At 40.7% G+C, this 24,230-nt stretch overlaps 2 protein-coding genes and 1 pseudogene across 3 annotated transcripts in view; 1 reads left to right on the top strand and 2 right to left on the bottom strand.

The window, feature by feature from the left end:
- Positions 1-24,230, bottom strand: part of LOC100694717 (synaptic vesicle glycoprotein 2C) — a 62,827-nt gene that overhangs the window by 15,147 nt on the left and 23,450 nt on the right. For both annotated transcript variants that reach the window (XM_019360680.2, XM_025908998.1), the window contains 2 exons: positions 23,151-23,331; positions 6,847-6,998 (listed from right to left, as the gene is read on the bottom strand). In XM_019360680.2, the coding sequence (XP_019216225.1) occupies positions 6,847-6,998; positions 23,151-23,331 (333 nt within the window). The remainder of the gene's footprint in view (positions 1-6,846; positions 6,999-23,150; positions 23,332-24,230) is intronic.
- On the bottom strand, positions 11,501-13,023 carry LOC100693852 (chemokine-like receptor 1; annotated as a pseudogene).
- Positions 13,463-14,971, top strand: LOC100698817 (chemokine-like receptor 1). The gene is made up of 2 exons (XM_003460316.3): positions 13,463-13,556; positions 13,672-14,971. The coding sequence occupies exon 2, from the start codon at positions 13,704-13,706 to the stop codon at positions 14,796-14,798; it is 1,095 nt and encodes a 364-aa protein (XP_003460364.1). The 5' UTR covers positions 13,463-13,556; positions 13,672-13,703; the 3' UTR covers positions 14,799-14,971.

The raw sequence follows: 24,230 nt of genomic DNA, 5'->3' as shown, positions 1-24,230 counted from the left end.
AAGACATTCTACAATGACCATCAACAAGTTGTAGCAATATATGATGGAGTGGATATATGTTTGGAAGCCATCCTGTCTACTCAAACAGCAAAGTCTGTATGCAAAAATTAACAATAGAAAAGTGTATTAGGATGAACATACACGTGTGTGTGTGTGTGTGTGTGTGTGTGTGTGTGTGTGTGTGTGTGGCGCCTGTGGCACTGCTCTAGCCTGTACCAGTACAAACCTCATTAGGGGGATTATGGCTATAATGGACTGGAGGAGATGGCTGACTGATTCAGATACTCAGCAAGATTTATGTCCCTCCTCTACAGTAAGTGAACACTGCTAAAATACACATACAGTACACACACACACGCACACACACTGTCCTTGGCCATTGCTTAGTGGTATCACACAAATTTTAAAGCATGACACACTTGCACACACACAAGCATGCACAAAGACTCACAGACAGAAAAGTCCTAAAGAGACCTACCATACATGTTGCACATCACATTTGAACTGGCCATTTTTTTATTGAAATTTAGGTGCTTCTTTATTTTAACACAGTTTTAGCACCTTAAAAAGCTAAAATCTCACACACACACACACACACACACACACACACACACACACACACACACACACACAGTTATCTACAAGTCAATGGAAAGAGCACTGCGGCAGAACTTATTACCCACACACTGCTGCATCTTGTAGAAAAAATGTGTTACAACACTGGCGTCTAATCAATTGACCTCAATTATAAGGCTCTGCCAGCCCTCTCACACTCAGCCGCTCCTGCACTCTGACAGCCACTGGAGAGCTTTAGGATGTAAGCTTCTATCTTTAGATTTTTAAGAGTCATTTATGACCTATAAAACAGAAATACCTTTCTGTGAATGCTTGTGAGCTTCACCGCACACTAATTTTTCTTCTTTTTTTCTCATTAAACGGTTACTTCTAATTTTTGGTGCTTATACATTAGTAGTAGTACTTGCAGGGACAAAACACAATGCAACTATTTTTACCCACTGACTCAGAGACATACTGAGTTTGTGCTCTGTTTTACAATAACAGTATTCTACTGACAAAATCATGGTAAAGCATTTATGAGAAATCCCATGTATTTGTCACGGAGATTTCCCTTTATTACTGTATTGCTTTAAAAATGTGTCGCAGAGGGTTCTGCAGCACCCCCTGCTGGATAGTATAGGGCCTGCGTGTCTAAAACTACTTTAAGTTAAAGTAGTTGTGGACAAAGTAAATAAATGAATACATACATTAAAGAAAAAACATTTATGTAATGAATTTATTTGCAGATTATTTTTCACATCCTACTGATATTTTGATATCACTAAGACTTTAATAGGAAAGCTAAGATACTTACTTGCCATGTGTAGTCAGTACTGTCATGGTCTTTAATTTTGTATTTGTATTTGCTGAGTCCTGGTCCCTGTTTTGATATTGTGTTGTCTAGTGTTTCTTTATAGTTACTTCCCTCTGTCTTTTCTGTATTTTTGTTACCACTTCTTTCCTCCTTATTGCCATTTCCTGTTGTTTAGGTGCCTTTTATGTAGTTTCACGGTAGTAGTTCCTAAAGGTAGATACTGTTACTTTACTGCATGGGTGCGAGGAAGGGAAAAAAAACCTCAATGTGAACTATTTTCAAAAGTGCGAGCCCAAAATTCAAAATTCCTCCAAGTTCATTTAGTGTGAAATGAAATCAGAGGTAGTGTTTGTGAAATGTGAAGTTGCACAGATTGAAGAAGTTTGCACTTCCTCAACATGTTTTCTTTACCTGCTTAAAAAAGTCAGTGTTGTCGCTTCATTCTAAATAAGAACACCACTTGGTGTAAGTACTTAATCAACCCTGTGCCCACACACTATAGTGTCACACACTCACAGAATAGTCTCCAGCAGAGACAACATCCTGATGGCCAGTGTCCAAGAGCAAACTTCATTATATCTGATCACCAGGACCATGGAAAACAAGAAGCTTTCCTCCTCCTCCCCCTCCTCCTCTCCTTCTCTGCTCCTCTGTTGTGTAACAGTCTCACTCTCTCACTCTGTCTTTGTTTTGCCTCCCTTTAGCCCTCTCCTGTATCCCTTCACCTTTTGATTATGCCCGACACAGGCCTCATAAATCAAGTGCCCTCTTCGCTTCTCCTTCGCCATGTCTTCCTAATCTATTTCTCTGCTCCTCTTTCTTTATCTGCAGCCCCCCATTCCTGATTGATTTCAGTTAGCTCATTTTTTGTTCATATGCTCTGACACACCTCCTCCTCTCTTTCACTATATGAGATTAACTATATGAGTCATCTTTTTAAAAAAATTTTCACAACCTCAAACAGTTTGTCATAAAATTCCAATAAACGAGCAAAGCCATTGATTTTCCATTATAGTATACTGCTCCAAAAAGGATTTGATTAAAAAGAATGCTCTTTTAAAATAAAAGTGCTGTATGTCCAGATGAACCTTGCTTTCCTAACACAACTCTGTACATTTTAGTGCCCTTCATGCATATATTCATTGTGCAGACTGACAGACACTTTGTTGCTTTTTTGTTCTGCTGTTATTGCTGTGGTTTCCACCTACATCGCCACCTGCTATGTGTTTGTGTGCCCCCCTGATGGGTCTTGATTTCTAAATTAAGCCCCACGATGGGGGAATTATTTGCGAGGCTCACTGGATGTTATGTATCATGTTGTGATGTACATGCCTTACTACGGCAGGGGGTATCATCAAGAGTGGAACAGTACCGCCAAGTCCAACTTTAATGCCTTTTCTCTTTGCGGTAATGTTCAAACTGGTGATGTGAGTCTCTCCTAACAGTGGGAAACCTCTCCACTTTGGAACCTGGGCCAGTAAAGTTGTGAGCACATTGCATCACTTTGCCATTACTTTAAATAAAACAATGTCAGCTTTTGCTTATACTTTGTGTTTATCTGTGTGTGTGTGTGTGTGTGTGTGTGTGTGTGTGTGTGTGTGTGTGTGTGTGCGTGTTCCTCTGGAAAAAACAAAAAAGAACATATGTATGTATATATATATATATATATATATCATTCTTATTGTTTGTTTTGAAACAGGCTGCTCATTATCTGCTGAAATGCCGTAAATTGCCTTAACTTGGATGCAGCCAAATTCTTGAGAGATTTGCAAAATCACACAGGTTTTAATATATAGATTGTTTTTTAGGTATGTAGCACTTTTATACTCTGAATACTTAAAGTCTCATTTTCCCAATCACACACACACATTCATACCATACGTACAACTCACACACATACTCACACTCCAGTGGATGCATCAGGGGGAACTTGGAGTTGATCTAGCATACTTCGACATGCTTGTGTAACCTTCTGATTCTGATTCTGATCAACCTTCTGATTCATAGGTGATTCGCCCTACCTCTCGAGCCACAGTCGCCTCGTTACACAAGGTGGAATATAAAAGGTGGATATACTATAACGTCTCACGCTGGTTAGTGAAAACCTTGAACTAGGTATTTAGTCATCACCATTTTGTGATAAGCAAGGAATGACACTCACTGTTAAATTGAGGAATACTGCATAGTCATTGGTTAGAAACTTGAAACTGACAAATTTTGAGGAAGCAGTGTATCCTTATTTTATCTTGCTTTCTGACTCTAATAAATCATACTTAGAATAATTTCTAAAAGAATGTATTCAATATTAATTTAATTTAGCAATTGAACACATAAACTTGTATACAACCTGCGATTTAAAAAAAAAAAAATTAGCAATCAGACCATCCATCCATCCAGAGGGAAGCCGGAGTACCCGGAGGGAACCCACGCAAACACGGGGAGAACATGCAAACTCCACACAGAAAGACCCCGGCCTGATGGTGGAATTGAACTCAGGACCCTCTTGCTGTGCGGCAACAGTGCTAACCACCGTGCCACCGTGCTGCCCTGCCACCGTGCTGCCCACCACTAAAAAGGAGGGTAGGCAGAGGAAGTGGTAGTGGGATATACTGAAATAAATGTGATGCCAGCACGTGACATTCTCGCACGTAAAATGTGTTATCCACATCAACAACTACTCTTTCAGTTGAAAGAGTAGTTGCCAAACAACTAACAGATCATCTGCAGAAGAATGGGTTATTTGAAGAGTTTCAGTCAGATTTCAGACTCATCTGACTCATCACAGCACAGAAACAGCTTTAGTGAAGGTTACAAATGACCTTCTTATTGCCTCTCACAGTGGACTCATCTCTGTGTTTATCCTGCTAGAATTCAGTACAGCGTTCGATACTGTTGGCCATAATATCCTATTAGAGCGATTAGAACATGCTGTAGGTATTACAGGTACTGTGCTGCAGTGGTTTGAATCATATCTATCTAGTAGACTCCATTTTGTTCATGTAAATGGAGAGTCCTCGTCACACACTAAGGTTAATTATGGAGTTCCACAAGGTTCAATGCTAGGACCAGTTCTGTTTACATTATACATGCTTCCCTGAATAATCAGTCCCCATCTTATCTTAATGACCTTATAGTACTATATCACCCCATTAGAGCACTTTGCTCTCGCACTGGGCTTACTTGTTGTTCATAGAGTATTTAACAGTAGAATAGAAGGTAGAGTCTTCAGTTTTTAGGCCCCTCTTCTATGGAACCAGCTTCCAGTTTTTTCTTTAAGTTATTATTGTTTGCAATATAAAACACTTTGAGGCGACTGTTGTTGTGATTTGCCATTGTATAAATAAAATTGAATTGAACTGAATTGTTAAAACAGAACTGAACAGAAATGAAGTTGATGACGAATACCTGGACAATAACATTGTAGTTACTGGCAGGTTTTAGGTATGTTAACAGATGGTTTCATCTAACCACCTGCAAAATATGTGTTTTAAGTAATTGCCTGCTGGTGAAAAATATGAAATATTATGCAAAATATTACAAAGCATCTACATAGTTAACCATACTGGCTATTTTCCAGTCTCAAGGCCGTTAGAAGGTAGCTTATCTTTTGTTTTCTGTAATCTCTACATCTGATTGGCTAAAGTTAGCCCATAGTGGGCTACAAGTATGACTTCAAAGGATGTCCTATATACCAAGAATTCTGGCATGTCAGGATGCAAATATCTATTATTACCTCACTTGTCTGTTCCAGTTCCAGTGCAGCCTTGTTTCATTCAACAGAGGCACAATCAATTTGTGTTCTCAATCCAAAATCATCGATATCTTTATCTCCTCCTCATATGATGAGCATTAGACACTTTATTCTCTTCTTTGCAGTGGAACAAAACATCCATAGACTATAGCTTCCATAGAAAACATTACTGCCAGGCTTTTACTGATGTACTCCAGTGATTTAGCATTACATGCTTGTGTTACAGGGTAGCAGAGTAGTTTCGTCCCTAGTATGGGTCTCCATTAAACTTCAGTGCTTAGTTCATTGAGTATTCCTCATAACACACCTTGGCAGCATTATTTCATTATATATTCTGTCCATGATGAACACCCACATAGGTTATACCACTTGTCCCTGATTTTTAATACCATTTTATTATAAATGTGGTGATATAGTACTTTTAACATTATTGGTCCATTTTCTACCATCAGGATTATTTTTCACAAGTCCTCATGATCCAAAGAAGATTTCATATATCAGTTTTTATAGACTGGGTAGGACAATGCAATTCAATTCAATTTAATACAATTTTGTTTATATTGTGCCAAATCACAAAAACAGTTACGTCAAGTTACTTTATGTTGTAAGCTAAAGAACCAACAATAATAAAAAGAAAACCCCAACAAATAACCAAGCACTTGGCGACAGTGATAAGGAAAACATCCCTTTTAACAGGAAAAAACCTCCTGCAGAACCAGGCCCAGGAAACAGCAGCCACAATCAGCCAGGAGTGAGGGGAAGGAGACAGAGCTAAAGAGAAACTGTGGAAGAGAGTTCAGAATAATAGTTCTGATGAATTAGACTGATTCATTAAATGTGAAAGATAGATGATAAATAGAAGCACTTTTACATCATCCCCTGGTTTTTGAAGTCTCATGCTGAGGCCTTGAACACCTTATTGGTGTTTTAAAAATAGATGTGATAAGAGAACAGTGAATCATAAAGCACTGCGTGATCATACATTAGTGGCTTCTCATTCACAGAGTAGGTAATAGGTAATAACGTCATGTTGTATTCAGTAACAGTGTAATCTAGCAATTGAGACCATAAACTCATTATGAAAGTGTTCATTTAAGGTAGATTAAGGGAGACAAGGGCTGTTTTCTTTCTACGTCTGTACAATTATTTCATTTTGGCAACCAGAGCATTCGCCCTCTGCTGGCCATTGAAACGAATCCCAGTTCAGGGTATTTCCACATTGGACTCTATGTTAAAACGTCTGGCCTTTCTTCACTGCGATCATCTTACCTAACTTCTCTCCTGTCTCCTTCCCTCTTCCCAGAACCAGTCACACGATGACTGCCTCCTGTTAAAAGGGAGTTTTTCCTTCCCACCTTCGTCAAGTGGTCAGAGGGTCGTCTGATTGTTGGGATTTTCTCTGTACTATTGACACAGTCCCTACCTTAAAATATAAAAGACCTTGAGATAACTGAATTGAATTGCATTGAATTGGAATGACTTCCTAAATCTGGTTGGGTTATGTGTTCATTGCAAACTCTACTAATTTGATAATATTCAAAAAAACAAAAATATAAAATAAAGGAGCAATATCCACAGACTATTATGAAGTGGGAAAATGCAATAACACACTTTAACATTTTTATGACAATTTTTTTCTATTATTTTAATGATTTCCCTTTAGTGCTGCTTTGCTGTCATGTTAATGTAACCTTTTTTAGAAGTGGTACATCATGTCACTCACCATAGTGTGGGATGATGGCCCAGGCCATGGCTGAGGCATAAATTCCTCCAATCATCCAGAACATGCACAGCCAGCTCAGATGCTCTCCTCTCTTCTCGCGAGCCAATACCTCCGCAAAGTATGAGAATACTATCGGTACTGCTCCACCGATCCTGTAAATACAGCTTGCTGTAATTAGCTATGCATGCTCAAAAAGGCAATCCTCATTTGCCTCATCAGCGCTTGCAACAATGAACATTTATCACAATATGAAACTGATTTATTGTTACAGAAAACATTTCTTCATTTGTCATTGTGAATTGTACAAATGTCTGAAACTTTTTTTAGAACAGTAAGACAAATCATGAGACAAGAAAAACTCAAGTTACATGTATTGAACATGCTGTTTTCAGTCATCATGCTGTATATAATGAATGCACATTAGAGAGAGATATTATACCCGTTATGTCAAACTGAGTGATTTATGGCCCCCAATAAAATATTCATGAGCTCAGGAAGTAATAAAGTAATAAAGGAAGTAATAAAAATATGATATTCATAAAAATATGATATTCATAAAAAATATGATTTTCATAAAATTATATTCATGCAAAAAATATGCTAGTTCATAGGTCATTGCTTTTCCCCCCCAAATAATAAATTATTAGATCATTTAGAACGTTTATATATCAAATAGCATTCTTTTATTTTTAAGCTATTAAAAAACTTTTTACTTTTTTATGCTTAAAAAACGCCATCTGGTGGTGGGTCAGCGCGTGAGCGCACGCCGTGTGCGCGCCCCCTGCGCCTGTGTGTCTAGGCGCGCCCGTGCGCGTGCCTGACTTGGGACAGGGCCTGTGTCTCGGGGGACCGTGTTTATGTATTAAAATGTGTTAAATCATAGTATAAGTGCTTAGTTGTGCTTTTGTAACGTTCAGTATGGCAGTACATGCCTTGGGGGAAAACTTTATTTCAATTTATATGCATTTGTTTAATCCGAACAAAGAAATTTAACATCAAACTCAGAGTCACAAAAAACTCGTGTGATCCCCCCGAACATAAACGCACCGCGGTTCCCAGCAAAAAAAAATGACTGAAAAAACTCTTTTCTCCAAAACCCTAGAATAACCCCTCTTTTCCCAAAAACACCTGAAACCAAATCCTTAGTCTTTTTTCTCAAATTCAGCGCCCCGCGGCTCCCACCCCGATCCTTAGTCACATAAGCAGGGACAAACTCCTCAAAAACCCCTCCGCGTTTTTCTCCAAAACCCCTAGAATAACTTGTAGGGAACCCCCCGTATACCCAAAACCTTATGTTCGATAACAGGGCAAACCCTGAAAAAACCCTTAGTCTTTTTTTCTTCAAACGATCCCCCTTACTAGCTCCCTCTCAAATTCAGCGCAAACTCTAAGTTCTCCCTTCGCTCCGAGCTGCACCGGCCTGCAACCGCAACCAGCGCACAATTTTTCCTTCTTGTTTGCTCCCCGCCTCATCCCCAAAGGCTGCTTACCTCCTTCGAAATTTTGCGCCCGAGACCAACTCCGCCTAACTTCGCCCCGCTGCCAATCACTTAACAAAGGGTCGGCTTGACTCGCACCCCGGCTAGCCAATCGCGCTCAGCTTGGATTTACCTTCTCAGCCATAGGTTTATTCTCTCGCTCGCATTCAGGATAAATAATCTAAAATTTCCGCTTAAATTTAACTGTTTTTTCTCTGAGAAAAAAACAAGCAACTTTTCTCTTTTTTTCACAAACAACATGTCCGCCAGACCTACCAACCTCACCATGCTCTCTCAGATCCCAGTAACTAGCTACAGAGCCTACGCTGCTCCGGCAGAACTCAGACGAATGCATCTTTGCAGGGTCCAACCTGCATCTGCTACCCCGTTGGAGGAGAGATTCAGGCTCAACACCGGTGGGTTTTGAGGCTATGCTTTCAGCCTCCGGGAGAGCCAAATCTATTTCTACCAGCTAAAAGCAGGTGAAAGTTTTGGCCCGCTGACACCGCGGATCGCTTTTAGTTCCTCTGACTGGGCTGTTTTGACCCTCATCGCGACCCCTGAAATCCAGAAGAGCCTGCGGGAAACGAGCTCGCAGCAACCGCGAACAAGGGACCAGGAAACGCAGACGCCTCGTGTTTTCAAAGAGGCCCACGCGTTTCCACCATTCACCCAACAACACCGGCCTTTAAACGCGGTGAGAAAAACCGTGACATATGCGCAGTGGGAGACTAAGAGCACGCCGTTTTGCAGGTGGGTCTGCAAGGCAAGTCGTCAGACATCAGATGATGCTGGCAAGGATGATTGTGCTTGGACCTTATAAACACCCACTCCGGTGTTTTCAACACATTGCTTCGGATTCCCACTCAGGACTGGTTGAAGATGGTGGGTGAAAAGAACGGCAGAATATTAGAGCTTTTTAAGCTAAGTAAAAGCACAATTGAGTTGGTCCTGGTTGGAAATAACCCGCAGCCTTCTACATAACCCCGCCCCTCATCCGGTCCCCCTTACCCCGCCTCCTCCTCCCCGGTCCTTTTAAAAACCACAACGGCTGTCTCCTCCACATCGTCTAAAAACAACCATGACTCACCACAGCTTTGGAACTCCCTCTGCTCTATCTCCAGCATCCTTTCGGCCAACAGCTGCTTCTACTCCAGCCAGGAACCCCCTCATGGATCTTGCTACTCCACCACCGAGTCCCCACCGGGGGTCATCATCTCCGGCTGCTATGCTTGCAGATTCGCCGCTTCTGCCTCCATCACCTCAAGGTTGGAACTCTCCCAGCCACCCTGCTCTCGGCTGGCAATCACCGGAGCAGACCCCGCCAAGCACCTCAGTCTCCGGTGCCTCGCTGTGGGCGTGGGGCGACCCTGTGTGCCGGGTTCTTTTTCGAGAGCATGAAGACAATGATCCCCACCCCGGGGAGAGCCTTGGACAGCTTTCGCCCGTGCACAACGATGAGGCCGCGACTCTACTCCCCACCGCTGTTTTTGAACTTATAAAATTAACTCTCAAGTACCTTGTCATGTCGCTACTCCAGAAACACCGACAAGACGTGTGTCAAGGATGCGCAGTCTCCCACCCCTCACAGAGACGCCATTCTTGTCTTTTCCCGCTGGAAAAATATTACTTTTTCAAGTACTATGATGAACTCTGCAAAAGATTATGGAATGGACATTTCACCAATACATTATTACAAATTTTACGGTTAGAAGGGTTTTCACCACCACCGGAGGAAGTCAGAGGTGTGGCCCAAGCGTATCTCTTTGAACTCAGAGATGCCCGCGATATAGAGGGCACTCTGCAAGAAATCGATGCCAGCGTCACAGAGGTTACCCGAACCATAATTCATAAAGTGCTAGATGACAATTACTCACTGTGGCTGTCCTAGTAATTGTTTTTTTTTCTTCTTCTCATTCCTATTATTTTTTCTTACTGTTAAGTTTTTTTTTTGTTTGTTTTTACTCGTTTCAGATGTAATGATTTTTGTTTGTTTGTTTGTTTTTCATTACATCAAATAAATTGTTTTTGGAAAAGCGTTGCATGAAATAAAACCTTTTTGGAAAAGCATTGCAAGAATCAAACTCATTATTTTTTCTTTTTACTAGAATCAAAGTGTAATGTTTTTAATGACAACAAATAAAATATTTTCATGAGCTCGTTACATGAGATAAGTAACTGTTCGATCATGAAATAAAACCATAGTTAAACATAACTTCAAAGAACACACATGGCAGAGCAGATTCTATTGAAACGCGCATATTACGACCCATCTCACCCCGGTAGTTTTTGCGGAGTGCAAAAATTGATTAAAAGTGTGCAGGATGAAACTGGTACAAAGATTAACGCGCAAACAGCTCAAAATTTCCTCGCGGAACAGGATGCGTACACCTTACACCGAGCTGCACGCTTGCGCTTTCAGAGAAACCGTGTGTTTGTCCCCAGACCTCTTAATCAATTTCAGGCAGACCTTTGTGACATGAGGGTGCTAGCTGAGCATAACGATGGCTATCAATATTTACTTACAGTTACAGATGTTTTCTCTAAAAAAGCCTATGCAAGAGTCTTGAAAAACAAAACAGGAGTTCAAGTCACTAAGGCTTTTGAGTCTGTCTTAAAAGATAGCCAAATTCCTCAAAAGCTACAAACAGATAGTGGTAAGGAATTTTTTTAATTCCAGTTTTCAATCTTTAATGAAAAAGCATGGTATAAATCATTTTGCTACAGGCAGCGATCTAAAAGCCTCGGTGTGTGAAAGGTTTAATAGAACTATTAAAAGTAAAATGTATAGATATTTCACTGCTGCAAATACAGATTGTGTGATTGGCTGAGCTTCACCCCGTCACACTCTGTATTGTGGTCAGTTACCCTTCTTGAAGTGTTGCAACATGAAACTATAATGCATTGTTATATATCTAATTAGAACCACAATTTTGTGAGTACTCTTCATTATCCATCGTTTAACTTTTAATTAAGATGTCAAGGAAGCAAGTCAAAACTTGTGTCTGTTCCACCAACAGACACAAGTTATTTCCTTCTTGTTTTAGTGTTTTACCAGTCAAATCAGACTTTCTACTAACCACCCAACTATGCAGGAGTGCCGCAAGAATCAGAACGTGATCTGCAAATGCATGCACCCCTTTGAGATGCTTGATGCATGAAAGTATGTCATACGATTGTTTTTAATTCATTTTATTTTAGTACAACACTTAATATACAGGTAATGCTTTGAGTCTAATGTATAATACACGGTCATTTTTACAGCTGGAATATACATAGTTCATTCACGGTTCTCCTTCTCCAAGTAAAGACATATTTTACATGTTGATTGATTGCACATTTTTAAACATTATTTTTGTTGTCCAGTGAACCAACTGACTGAAACAGTTTGGGGTGATTTTTGCACCTCTAGATGTGTGTAGAGGCATCTAGAGGTGGACCTGGACAGGTAACGGCTGGTGGTACGACCTTCATCTCCCATTGCATTCTCCATCTTTGAGAGCAGAGAGCTCTTAAATGTACGCCTGAAGTCGTTGCCCATGGAAACGTACAACACAGGATTGAGGAAACTGTTTGCTGTTGCCAAAGCAGTGCCTGCTTTGAGTCCGATCCTCAAAATGGTGAGGTTGTGGTGGTGGGGTTCAGCTCAAGTAGGATGAACACATGGTACGGGAGCCAGCAGATAAAGAACGCAACAATCAGAGCAGTCATCACCTTGAATGGTTTGGTGTTTTTGGCCATCCTGTTGGTTCGAAGCTTGAGGATGATGACAGAGTAGCAGATGGTAATGATGATGAAAGGGATAACAAAGCCAGCGATGAAACGGCTCACTGCAACAAACTTGCGACCGTGTTGGTGTGTGTAACTGTTCGAGCAAATCATCCGACCTAGGTGTTCCTTAACTTTCCGAAAATCATAGAGGGAATGCTAACTGCAACGGTGAGCAACCACGCCATGACAACAGCAACTAATGGCTTTTTAACAGTGCGCTGGTTCTGAGCCCAAACTGGAAACATGACTGAAACACAGCGGTCGACGCTGATGATGACAAGGACGAAGATGCTGCTGAACATGTTGAGGAACATAACTGACGGGATAAACTTGCACAAGAAACGGCCAAAAATCCACTCCTCAGTCACCGTGTGGGCAATGTTGAATGGGATGAAGGAGCAGAACATAACGTCAGAGAGCGCAAGGCTCAGGTACCATATGGTGTTGACTGTTTTCTTCATCTTGAAGCCAGAAATCCAGATGACCAAACCATTCCCACAGATGCCCAGCAGGAAAACGATCACATTAATTACGACTAAAGTCACACAGGAGCCTTCACATGTTGGCTTGTGCTGAAAAATTGGCTCTTCACGTGTAGTGATATTGGAGGACTCATAAGTGTAGGACGCATTTTCAGGATAGTCATAGTCTAAATCTTCTATATAATCCATTTCTTCTAAGGGTGAAAATCTGTTTAGAATTTCTGTGGAAACGAACAAACAAACATTTAATTTAAACAAATGTTTCCCGTTTTTATTTTAATCTGAATAAACATCTCTGTGTATAACTGCATATAATTAAGCAACAACAACAACATACCTGTTCTCTGCTGGTGATGATCATGTCCAGTGCACAGTACCAACTGAGCTGAGAAAACGCTTGCAGAGGTATAAGAAACTGCATGTAACCAAAGTCAGCTGACTGGGTGGTTTCTCAACACTTCCATCTCCTAATTTCACTACTGCATTTTGTGGTCTTGCACTTTAATAACTCTGAAGCATTTGATTATGTTTTGTGGATGTTTTTCTTCTTCTTTTCTTTTCTTTTTTTCAACCTAAACAATTTTTTACTTTTTTAAATAACAAATTACTGATGGCAGACTGATAAGTTCAGTTAGAGCTCAAGCTCCAAAGTATTATTACTTTATCTCTGCGTTTGATTGTAGTCCTAGAAACCACAGCATTAGGCTTTTATTAGTTTTTACATATTATTACCCATATAATCAGTGGGCAAGGTTAAATATTAATATCCTACTTCAGCAAAGGTTATTATTCTCTTCTTCTGGCACGTGAATAACAAAAGTCTTGAATTTACCACACATGTGAAATTAGGAGATGGAAGTGTTGAGAAACCACCCAGTCAGCTGACTTTGGTTACATGCAGTTTCTTATACCTCTGCAAGCGTTTTCTCAGCTCAGTTGGTACTGTGCACTGGACATGATCATCACCAGCAGAGAACAGGTATGTTGTTGTTGTTGCTTAATTATATGCAGTTATACACAGAGATGTTTATTCAGATTAAAATAAAACGGGAAACATTTGTTTAAATTAAATGTTTGTTTGTTCGTTTCCACAGAAATTCTAAACAGATTTTCACCCTTAGAAGAAATGGATTATATAGAAGATTTAGACTATGACTATCCTGAAAATGCGTCCTACACTTATGAGTCCTCCAATATCACTACACGTGAAGAGCCAATTTTTCAGCACAAGCCAACATGTGAAGGCTCCTGTGTGACTTTAGTCGTAATTAATGTGATCGTTTTCCTGCTGGGCATCTGTGGGAATGGTTTGGTCATCTGGATTTCTGGCTTCAAGATGAAGAAAACAGTCAACACCATATGGTACCTGAGCCTTGCGCTCTCTGACGTTATGTTCTGCTCCTTCATCCCATTCAACATTGCCCACACGGTGACTGAGGAGTGGATTTTTGGCCGTTTCTTGTGCAAGTTTATCCCGTCAGTTATGTTCCTCAACATGTTCAGCAGCATCTTCGTCCTTGTCATCATCAGCGTCGACCGCTGTGTTTCAGTCATGTTTCCAGTTTGGGCTCAGAACCAGCGCACTGTTAAAAAGCCATTAGTTGCTGTTGTCATGGCGTGGTTGCTCACCGTTGCAGTTAGCATTCCCTCTATGATTTTTCGGAAAGTTAAGGAACACCTAGGTCGGATGATTTGCTCGAACAGTTACACACACCAACACGGTCGCAAGTTTGTTGCAGTGAGCCGTTTCATCGCTGGCTTTGTTATCCCTTTCATCATCATTACCATCTGCTACTCTGTCATCATCCTCAAGCTTCGAACCAACAGGATGGCCAAAAACACCAAACCATTCAAGGTGATGACTGCTCTGATTGTTGCGTTCTTTATCTGCTGGCTCCCGTACCATGTGTTCATCCTACTTGAGCTGAACCCCCACCACCACAACCTCACCATTTTGAGGATCGGACTCAAAGCAGGCACTGCTTTGGCAACAGCAAACAGTTTCCTCAATCCTGTGTTGTACGTTTCCATGGGCAACGACTTCAGGCGTACATTTAAGAGCTCTCTGCTCTCAAAGATGGAGAATGCAATGGGAGATGAAGGTCGTACCACCAGCCGTTACCTGTCCAGGTCCACCTCTAGATGCCTCTACACACATCTAGAGGTGCAAAAATCACCCCAAACTGTTTCAGTCAGTTGGTTCACTGGACAACAAAAATAATGTTTAAAAATGTGCAATCAATCAACATGTAAAATATGTCTTTACTTGGAGAAGGAGAACCGTGAATGAACTATGTATATTCCAGCTGTAAAAATGACCGTGTATTATACATTAGACTCAAAGCATTACCTGTATATTAAGTGTTGTACTAAAATAAAATGAATTAAAAACAATCGTATGACATACTTTCATGCATCAAGCATCTCAAAGGGGTGCATGCATTTGCAGATCACGTTCTGATTCTTGCGGCACTCCTGCATAGTTGGGTGGTTAGTAGAAAGTCTGATTTGACTGGTAAAACACTAAAACAAGAAGGAAATAACTTGTGTCTGTTGGTGGAACAGACACAAGTTTTGACTTGCTTCCTTGACATCTTAATTAAAAGTTAAACGATGGATAATGAAGAGTACTCACAAAATTGTGGTTCTAATTAGATATATAACAATGCATTATAGTTTCATGTTGCAACACTTCAAGAAGGGTAACTGACCACAATACAGAGTGTGACGGGGTGAAGCTCAGCCAATCACACAATCTGTATTTGCAGCAGTGAAATATCTATACATTTTACTTTTAATAGTTCTATTAAACCTTTCACACACCGAGGCTTTTAGATCGCTGCCTGTAGCAAAATGATTTATACCATGCTTTTTCATTAAAGATTGAAAACTGGAATTAAAAAAATTCCTTACCACTATCTGTTTGTAGCTTTTGAGGAATTTGGCTATCTTTTAAGACAGACTCAAAAGCCTTAGTGACTTGAACTCCTGTTTTGTTTTTCAAGACTCTTGCATAGGCTTTTTTAGAGAAAACATCTGTAACTGTAAGTAAATATTGATAGCCATCGTTATGCTCAGCTAGCACCCTCATGTCACAAAGGTCTGCCTGAAATTGATTAAGAGGTCTGGGGACAAACACACGGTTTCTCTGAAAGCGCAAGCGTGCAGCTCGGTGTAAGGTGTACGCATCCTGTTCCGCGAGGAAATTTTGAGCTGTTTGCGCGTTAATCTTTGTACCAGTTTCATCCTGCACACTTTTAATCAATTTTTGCACTCCGCAAAAACTACCGGGGTGAGATGGGTCGTAATATGCGCGTTTCAATAGAATCTGCTCTGCCATGTGTGTTCTTTGAAGTTATGTTTAACTATGGTTTTATTTCATGATCGAACAGTTACTTATCTCATGTAACGAGCTCATGAAAATATTTTATTTGTTGTCATTAAAAACATTACACTTTGATTCTAGTAAAAAGAAAAAATAATGAGTTTGATTCTTGCAATGCTTTTCCAAAAAGGTTTTATTTCATGCAACGCTTTTCCAAAAACAATTTATTTGATGTAATGAAAAACAAACAAACAAACAAAAATCATTACATCTGAAACGAGTAAAAACAAACAAAAAAAAAACTTAACAGTAAGAAAAAATAATAGGAATGAGAAGAAGAAAAAAAAACAATTACTAGGACAGCCACAGTGAGTAATTGTCATCTAGCACTTTATGAATTATGGTTCGGGTAACCTCTGTGACGCTGGCATCGATTTCTTGCAGAGTGCCCTCTATATCGCGGGCATCTCTGAGTTCAAAGAGATACGCTTGGGCCACACCTCTGACTTCCTCCGGTGGTGGTGAAAACCCTTCTAACCGTAAAATTTGTAATAATGTATTGGTGAAATGTCCATTCCATAATCTTTTGCAGAGTTCATCATAGTACTTGAAAAAGTAATATTTTTCCAGCGGGAAAAGACAAGAATGGCGTCTCTGTGAGGGGTGGGAGACTGCGCATCCTTGACACACGTCTTGTCGGTGTTTCTGGAGTAGCGACATGACAAGGTACTTGAGAGTTAATTTTATAAGTTCAAAAACAGCGGTGGGGAGTAGAGTCGCGGCCTCATCGTTGTGCACGGGCGAAAGCTGTCCAAGGCTCTCCCGGGGTGGGGATCATTGTCTTCATGCTCTCGAAAAAGAACCCGGCACACAGGGTCGCCCCACGCCCACAGCGAGGCACCGGAGACTGAGGTGCTTGGCGGGGTCTGCTCCGGTGATTGCCAGCCGAGAGCAGGGTGGCTGGGAGAGTTCCAACCTTGAGGTGATGGAGGCAGAAGCGGCGAATCTGCAAGCATAGCAGCCGGAGATGATGACCCCCGGTGGGGACTCGGTGGTGGAGTAGCAAGATCCATGAGGGGGTTCCTGGCTGGAGTAGAAGCAGCTGTTGGCCGAAAGGATGCTGGAGATAGAGCAGAGGGAGTTCCAAAGCTGTGGTGAGTCATGGTTGTTTTTAGACGATGTGGAGGAGACAGCCGTTGTGGTTTTTAAAAGGACCGGGGAGGAGGAGGCGGGGTAAGGGGGACCGGATGAGGGGCGGGGTTATGTAGAAGGCTGCGGGTTATTTCCAACCAGGACCAACTCAATTGTGCTTTTACTTAGCTTAAAAAGCTCTAATATTCTGCCGTTCTTTTCACCCACCATCTTCAACCAGTCCTGAGTGGGAATCCGAAGCAATGTGTTGAAAACACCGGAGTGGGTGTTTATAAGGTCCAAGCACAATCATCCTTGCCAGCATCATCTGATGTCTGACGACTTGCCTTGCAGACCCACCTGCAAAACGGCGTGCTCTTAGTCTCCCACTGCGCATATGTCACGGTTTTTCTCACCGCGTTTAAAGGCCGGTGTTGTTGGGTGAATGGTGGAAACGCGTGGGCCTCTTTGAAAACACGAGGCGTCTGCGTTTCCTGGTCCCTTGTTCGCGGTTGCTGCGAGCTCGTTTCCCGCAGGCTCTTCTGGATTTCAGGGGTCGCGATGAGGGTCAAACAGCCCAGTCAGAGGAACTAAAAGCGATCCGCGGTGTCAGCGGGCCAAAACTTTCACCTGCTTTTAGCTGGTAGAAATAGATTTGGCTGAAAGCATAGCCCCAAAACCCACCGGTAGGGCTGGGCGATATATCAAAAATTTATCGTTACCGAAATTTATGACTCTCATCGACGTCATTTTGCCCATGTCGGTAAATTCGGTATTTAAAAAAAAAAGAAAAGGCATGTGCAGGTTGGCGATGTTCATGTCCCTCTAAGACGCTGTGCTATGTTACAGACTTGACGGGGTGGAGTCACATGACTCTACTACCTGTCAGTGTTGCCAACTTAGCGACTTTGTCGCTATATTTAGAGAGTTTTCAGACCCCCTTAGCGACTTTTTTTCTAAAAAGCGACTAGTGACAAATCTGGCGACTTTTTCTGGTGTTATTGGAGATTTATTTATGACGACTTTTTGACGTGAAAGTGGGTATCGCTTTTACTCTCAACAAGCAGCGGGTGCTGCCGTGGGCACCTCGCCCGTACCAAAGCGCTCACAGGCGGAGGATAGTCCTCCCCCAGCTGCTATCAGGGCAGACGATGTTCACACCTATGCGTCCGAACTGCAAATGAATCGCGCATGAGCGAAGCCGCTGCTCCCGCATTGACTGTAACGCAGTCAGTTCTCCTTTTACTGTTATGCTGTTTTGTGGATCACGAGGTTTAAAACTACTTATAAACACACACACACACACACAAAGTAACTCCACCAGAGTGCCTATTTCGGGTCTTTTTTGCCGGTCCAAGCCCGGATAAAGGAGCAGGGTTGGAATTCTGACTTTAAAAAAAACAATAATTGCTCAAATAAATTTAATTTGTAGTTCTAAATAAATTCTAAATGCATTTAGGACGTTTTTTACTCACTTTATGTCTCTTCCACAATGTTATTTCTCTCTCCAACAACTAGGTTACAATTATATTAGCATGACCAATTATGCAAATTAGGCGATGATGTCATTTAGCGACTTCTGGCGACTTTTAGGACAGCCAATAGTGATTTTCCTTACTTAGGAGTTGGCAACACTGCTACCTGTAACAAGACGAGACACGGGTGAACAAATGGAGGACGATTTAAATGTTGAAGCAGCAGCGACGGAGGTAGAGCTGGTGGAGGAGGAAGAGGAGACGCTTGTTAACAAAAAAAATGCATCATCAATCGTTTGGCAACATTTTGGATTCAACAAGGATGATATTGATCAAAAAAATTGTTAAATGTAAACTCTGCAAAAAGACTGTTGTGTCAAGTCAAGGTAACACAACCAACCTCTTCCACCACCTGCAGCACAACCATGTGATTCGTTTGTTTCAACGTTTGTTTTTTTGGCACTTGGGGTGGTTATCGTCCATTTATCGTTATCGAGGTTAACTGCTCAATTTATCGTGATATTGATTTTAGGCCATATCGCCCAGCCCTACCCACCGGTGTTGAGCCTGAATCTCTCCTCCAACGGGGTAGCAGATGCAGGTTGGACCCTGCAAAGATGCATTCGTCTGAGTTCTGCCGGAGCAGCGTAGGCTCTGTAGCTAGTTACTGGGATCTGAGAGAGCATGGTGAGGTTGGTAGGTCTGGCGGACATGTTGTTTGTGAAAAAAAGAGAAAAGTTGCTTGTTTTTTTCTCAGAGAAAAAACAGTTAAATTTAAGCGGAAATTTTAGATTATTTATCCTGAATGCGAGCGAGAGAATAAACCTATGGCTGAGAAGGTAAATCCAAGCTGAGCGCGATTGGCTAGCCGGGGTGCGAGTCGAGCCGTCCCTTTGTTAAGTGATTGGCAGCGGGGCGAAGTTAGGCGGAGTTGGTCTCGGGCGCAAAATTTCGAAGGAGGTAAGCAGCCTTTGGGGATGAGGCGGGGAGCAAACAAGAAGGAAAAATTGTGCGCTGGTTGCGGTTGCAGGCCGGTGTGGCTCGGAGCGAAGGGAGAACTTAGAGTTTGCGCTGAATTTGAGAGGGAGCTAGTAAGGGGGATCGTTTCAAGAAAAAAAGACTAAGGGTTTTTTCAGGGTTTGCCCTGTTATCGAATATAAGGTTTTGGGTATACAAGTTATTCTAGGGGTTTTGGAGAAAAACGCGGAGGGGTTTTTGAGGAGTTTGTCCCTGCTTATGTGACTAAGGATCGGGGTGGGAGCCGCGGGGCGCTGAATTTGAGAAAAAAGACTAAGGATTTGGTTTCAGGTGTTTTTGGGAAAAGAGGGGTTATTCTAGGGTTTTGGAGAAAAGAGTTTTTTCAGTCATTTTTTTTTGCTGGGAACCGCGGTGCGTTTATGTTCGGGGGGATCACACGAGTTTTTTGTGACTCTGAGTTTGATGTTAAATTTCTTTGTTCGGATTAAACAAATGCATATAAATTGAAATAAAGTTTTCCCCCAAGGCATGTACAGCCATACTGAACGTTACAAAACCACAACTAAGCACTTATACTATGATTTAACACATTTTAATACATAAACACGGTCCCCCGAGACACAGGCCCTGTCCCAAGTCAGGCACGCGCACGGGCGCACCTAGACACACAGGCGCGGGGGGCGCGCACACGGTGTGCGCTCACGTGCTGACCCACCACCAGATGGCGTTTTTTAAGCATAAAAAAGTAAAAAGTTTTTTAATAGCTTAAAAATAAAAGAATGCTATTTGATATATAAACGTTCTAAATAATCTAATAATTTATTATTTGGGGGAAAAAAGCAATGACCTATGAACTAGCATATTTTTTGCATGAATATCATAATTTTTATGAAAATCATATTTTTTATGAATATCATATTTTTATGAATATCATATTTTTATTACTTCCTTTATTACTTTATTACTTCCTGAGCTCACGAATATTTTATTGGGGGCCATAAATCACTCAGTTTGACATAAGGGGTATAATATCTCTCTCTCACATTATTCTGAGTAGTTCATGTTTCAAAGCATTTGTTTGGTTTTTGTGGATGATTTAAGGGCTTTTTTAATGTAGCTTTAAAATTGGACTTTGTGTTCAGAGTTTTGAGTGAAGGGAGCGAGGTTTCCAGAAATGTGTCTTCGCACATTTTTTGTTCATTCATGTCACAAAGTAGATTCCACACTGTTCTGGCTTATTTTCTGAGTCTTACCACATCATCAGGAGGCAATGGCACTGTCCACTGCAGCTTCGTATTTGTTTGCACAAACTGTGCTGTCATCTTCTTGACGAAAGAAAATGAAAAATCACCACACTGTAGCACACAGGATATTACAGTCTTTGAGCCATCTTTGCTGCTTTCTATTAAACTTGCTTATTATATCATTTTCCAGAATCACAGGTTGTGTGGCCTTTAAATTTAACATAGTGAACATCAAATTGTATAGTTCCATATTAGTACGTTGTTGTATCTTGTGTTGATGTGAGGGATAGGTGCACTGAACTGAACCCTTTCAGCGAGGTGTCAGTAGAGTCAGAAGGAGCCCATCTGTGACTGCAGTGACTGTCCCCATTTTTTTCACATGCAGCCTCAGAGTGTCGTAAATATTTGAAGAGGAAAAACCAAATGGCAAATCTTACTAGTGTATCTCTTAAAATTAGAATATCATCAAAAAGGGGTTTTAACATAATTTATTTCAGAAACTTACATTTTCATGTAATCATTAAACACAAAGCCTTTTTGTTTTAATTTTGATGATAATGGCTCATAGTTCATAAAAATACAGTCTTAGTTATTTGTACAGATCAATCAAAAAAAAGCATTAACAATACATAAAACTTCTGAAAGGTATGTTCATCTATGTACAACTTTTTGAGATGCACTGGTTTTGCTGTCAGTGTTATGTTTGACTACAGTGTTGCAAATAAGAGGCAGATAAAGAGCAATCTGCATTTGTTTTATTATTATACATTGTTTCTGATTCAGTTCAACATTAATTAGCTGAATTTAATATGGATAGATGGCTTTGGAGAAAAACAAAGATAGCATGTATTGAAAATGTGGAACTTCTCCTTTAAAGTCTGATCTGAGCTGTAGCTGTTATATCCCAAATGTCTCACTTGAGCAGCCATCTGTGACATTTTAATTTCTCACTACATGTCGACACTAAGCGCTAACTCATGAGGAACAAGTAAAGAACCTGCATTGTCATATGCTTTGTATTACCTGAAAGATGTCAATATTAGATAATCCATCCATTTATTCATACATTTTTTAAGTGCTTATACATCTAAGATGAGGTGATAGAGCCTATCCTAACTAACACTTAATTAGAGGTGGGGTACACCCCTTTCCATTTTACATAAAGTAAATCAAATCAAATCAAAACCTTTTCAGATCATCAACATTACATATTCAAAGAAACTGCTATCAAGAAGGCTTAAAGCAAATGAAAATGTATGTGGCTTGTTTTCAATTCTCAAAAAAAAAAACATGTATAAAGTATCCAGTAAATATTCAAGAATCTGATGAGATTGGGTCTTGCCTTTTGTCCTGCTTCCTTTACGTCTGAGTGGGAGAAACTTATAGTAAAAGGTTATACATGTATGAAAATACTTGTCTATGATATTCATTCTAAAAATGGCAAAACAAGGTTTTGCCAGTGGAGTGACTGATACGACAGACTGGTTTAGAACATTAAGTAAAATTTCTCCTGCATTTTAGCTTAAAGAGTTAAGAAATTCACTAAAACCTAATCTGTGTGAATTCTTTGTTTTTTCACTATGGCACTGTGAATGTCTTTTCCTATTTGCTGAGACAGCTTCCGATAGCAAAGCTAACAAGGTAGGGAAAAACTTAATGAAACAAACAGTGAAACACACAGCACTGGATGCCAGATCGTATTTTTACCAGAATGAGGATGTAAAAGAAAGCAGAAAATCTCAGTGACCCCTTACAAAGCAATGCCTCTTTGTTCTTATTCCCAAAGGTATATGTACAATCATAGATACCATCCCACACCATAGACTACTTTCTGCATACAGATTGACAATTAAGTGGTGACATAAAAGCTAAAGCTGCTAATGAAATTTTAAAGCCATTAAGGCAGAAGCTGTTTTTCAGATGATGTGAGGTTTACTGGTTGCTTACAGAACTGTAATTAAATGCACAAGAGCTGAGTGCAGCTCAGGTAAACCAATCATGAATGCCCTCAGGCACTGTGGCCCATTCTGATTTGAATATCCATTTTGGTCTAGTCATGAAGCAGCACCAGCTTAAGCCATCACAACTTGATCTAAATGTTCATACAGTATACTATCTGAAGAAGATATCATGTCACTGAGATGGGAGGGCTGTCAAGGATCTGTGCAGCCAAGCAGACCATGCTAGCATTAAAACACCCAGATGTTCATTTACACTACCAGCTGATTTCTGCAGACCTTTCTCTTTTGCTTTATTTCTTCTATACCCCTGGGTATGAGGATGAGCTGATGCCTGGCAGTTAGAATAACCTCTTATCATGTGTTTTGAATTTGGAGGAGGAGAGACAGCAGAGGAAGTGGTGGGAAGATAGATCAGAGGGTCTGCAGGAGCATGAGAAGAGGAAAGTTAAACAAACTTACCCGAAGCCAGACACCATGCGGCAGAAGAGGAACATACTGTAGCCCTGGACAAAGGAGGAAAGGAAGGCAAAGAAGCCGTTGACTGACATGGATATAAGCAGGCACTGTCTGCGGCCCACTTTGTCTGAGAGGCCTCCCCAGAAAAAGGCTCCAAACATCATCCCCAGATACACAATGCTGCCTGGAGGAGGGGAGGCAGGGGGAAAGACAGTGGTAGAGAGAGAGAGAAAGAGGGAGAGCTATAAATGATCACAACCATCTGGAGTCAAGTGTTTGTTACTGAAACCGCTGAGTAAACAAAATCCATTTTACATTTTGGAATAGAAGAAGACAGTTTCAGCACCAAGTTATTCTTGCATCCTCACAACACACACAGCTTTTAAACTAGAGTTCATTTCAGAGAACAAAAACCTGAACTCCATCACTAAAACTGACTTAATGTACACTTACAGTCTGTACTTAAACTACAGACTTTAAATTATCCCATAATCTATCATCCAATTATTGCTTTACATCTGTTTTTTTTCTATCAGACATGGAAGAAAATTAGAAAAAATTGAATACAAAATAGAATTTTTATTTTTTCGTTTAGACACAAAAGACAAAAACAGATTTCTTTGATATTTGTTATGTCTAGTTATTTGTTTTTACTCGCTTACGTTCTGCTACGCTAGATGGGCATATGTTAGGTATTTACGGTAGGGTTCTAGTGTTAAATGCATTAAATTACAAGAGCTGCTCAGTGTCCTAACAGCAAGTTAGAATGTTCAGTGCTCACAAACAATAATGTGGTTCAAAAACTTCGGCTTAGAATATTTATCTATTCAATGGGATCTCATAATGTGGTAACTCAAGATTTTTTTTTCTCCTTTTTTTGCTGAAAGCCTAATATTGTATATTTTGTGGTGTAATGAAGATTTGACCATATATTAAATTTCTCCAAATCAAATCACTGTCTGACAACTGATATTTCTTAAAGTGTCTCTAGGAAAAATAGAGCAGCAGTTGACTTTGTGGCTCTGCTTCTAAATCCAGGTCTTTGTACTGCTGCTTACCTGTGCAAGCTTGGGGTCATTTCCC

This window comes from Oreochromis niloticus, linkage group LG7 (assembly GCF_001858045.2).
Source record: "Oreochromis niloticus isolate F11D_XX linkage group LG7, O_niloticus_UMD_NMBU, whole genome shotgun sequence".
Taxonomy (NCBI): Eukaryota; Metazoa; Chordata; class Actinopteri; order Cichliformes; family Cichlidae; genus Oreochromis; species Oreochromis niloticus.
Note: the sequence above shows the minus strand (reverse complement) of the source record. Positions and strands in the feature narration are given on the sequence as shown.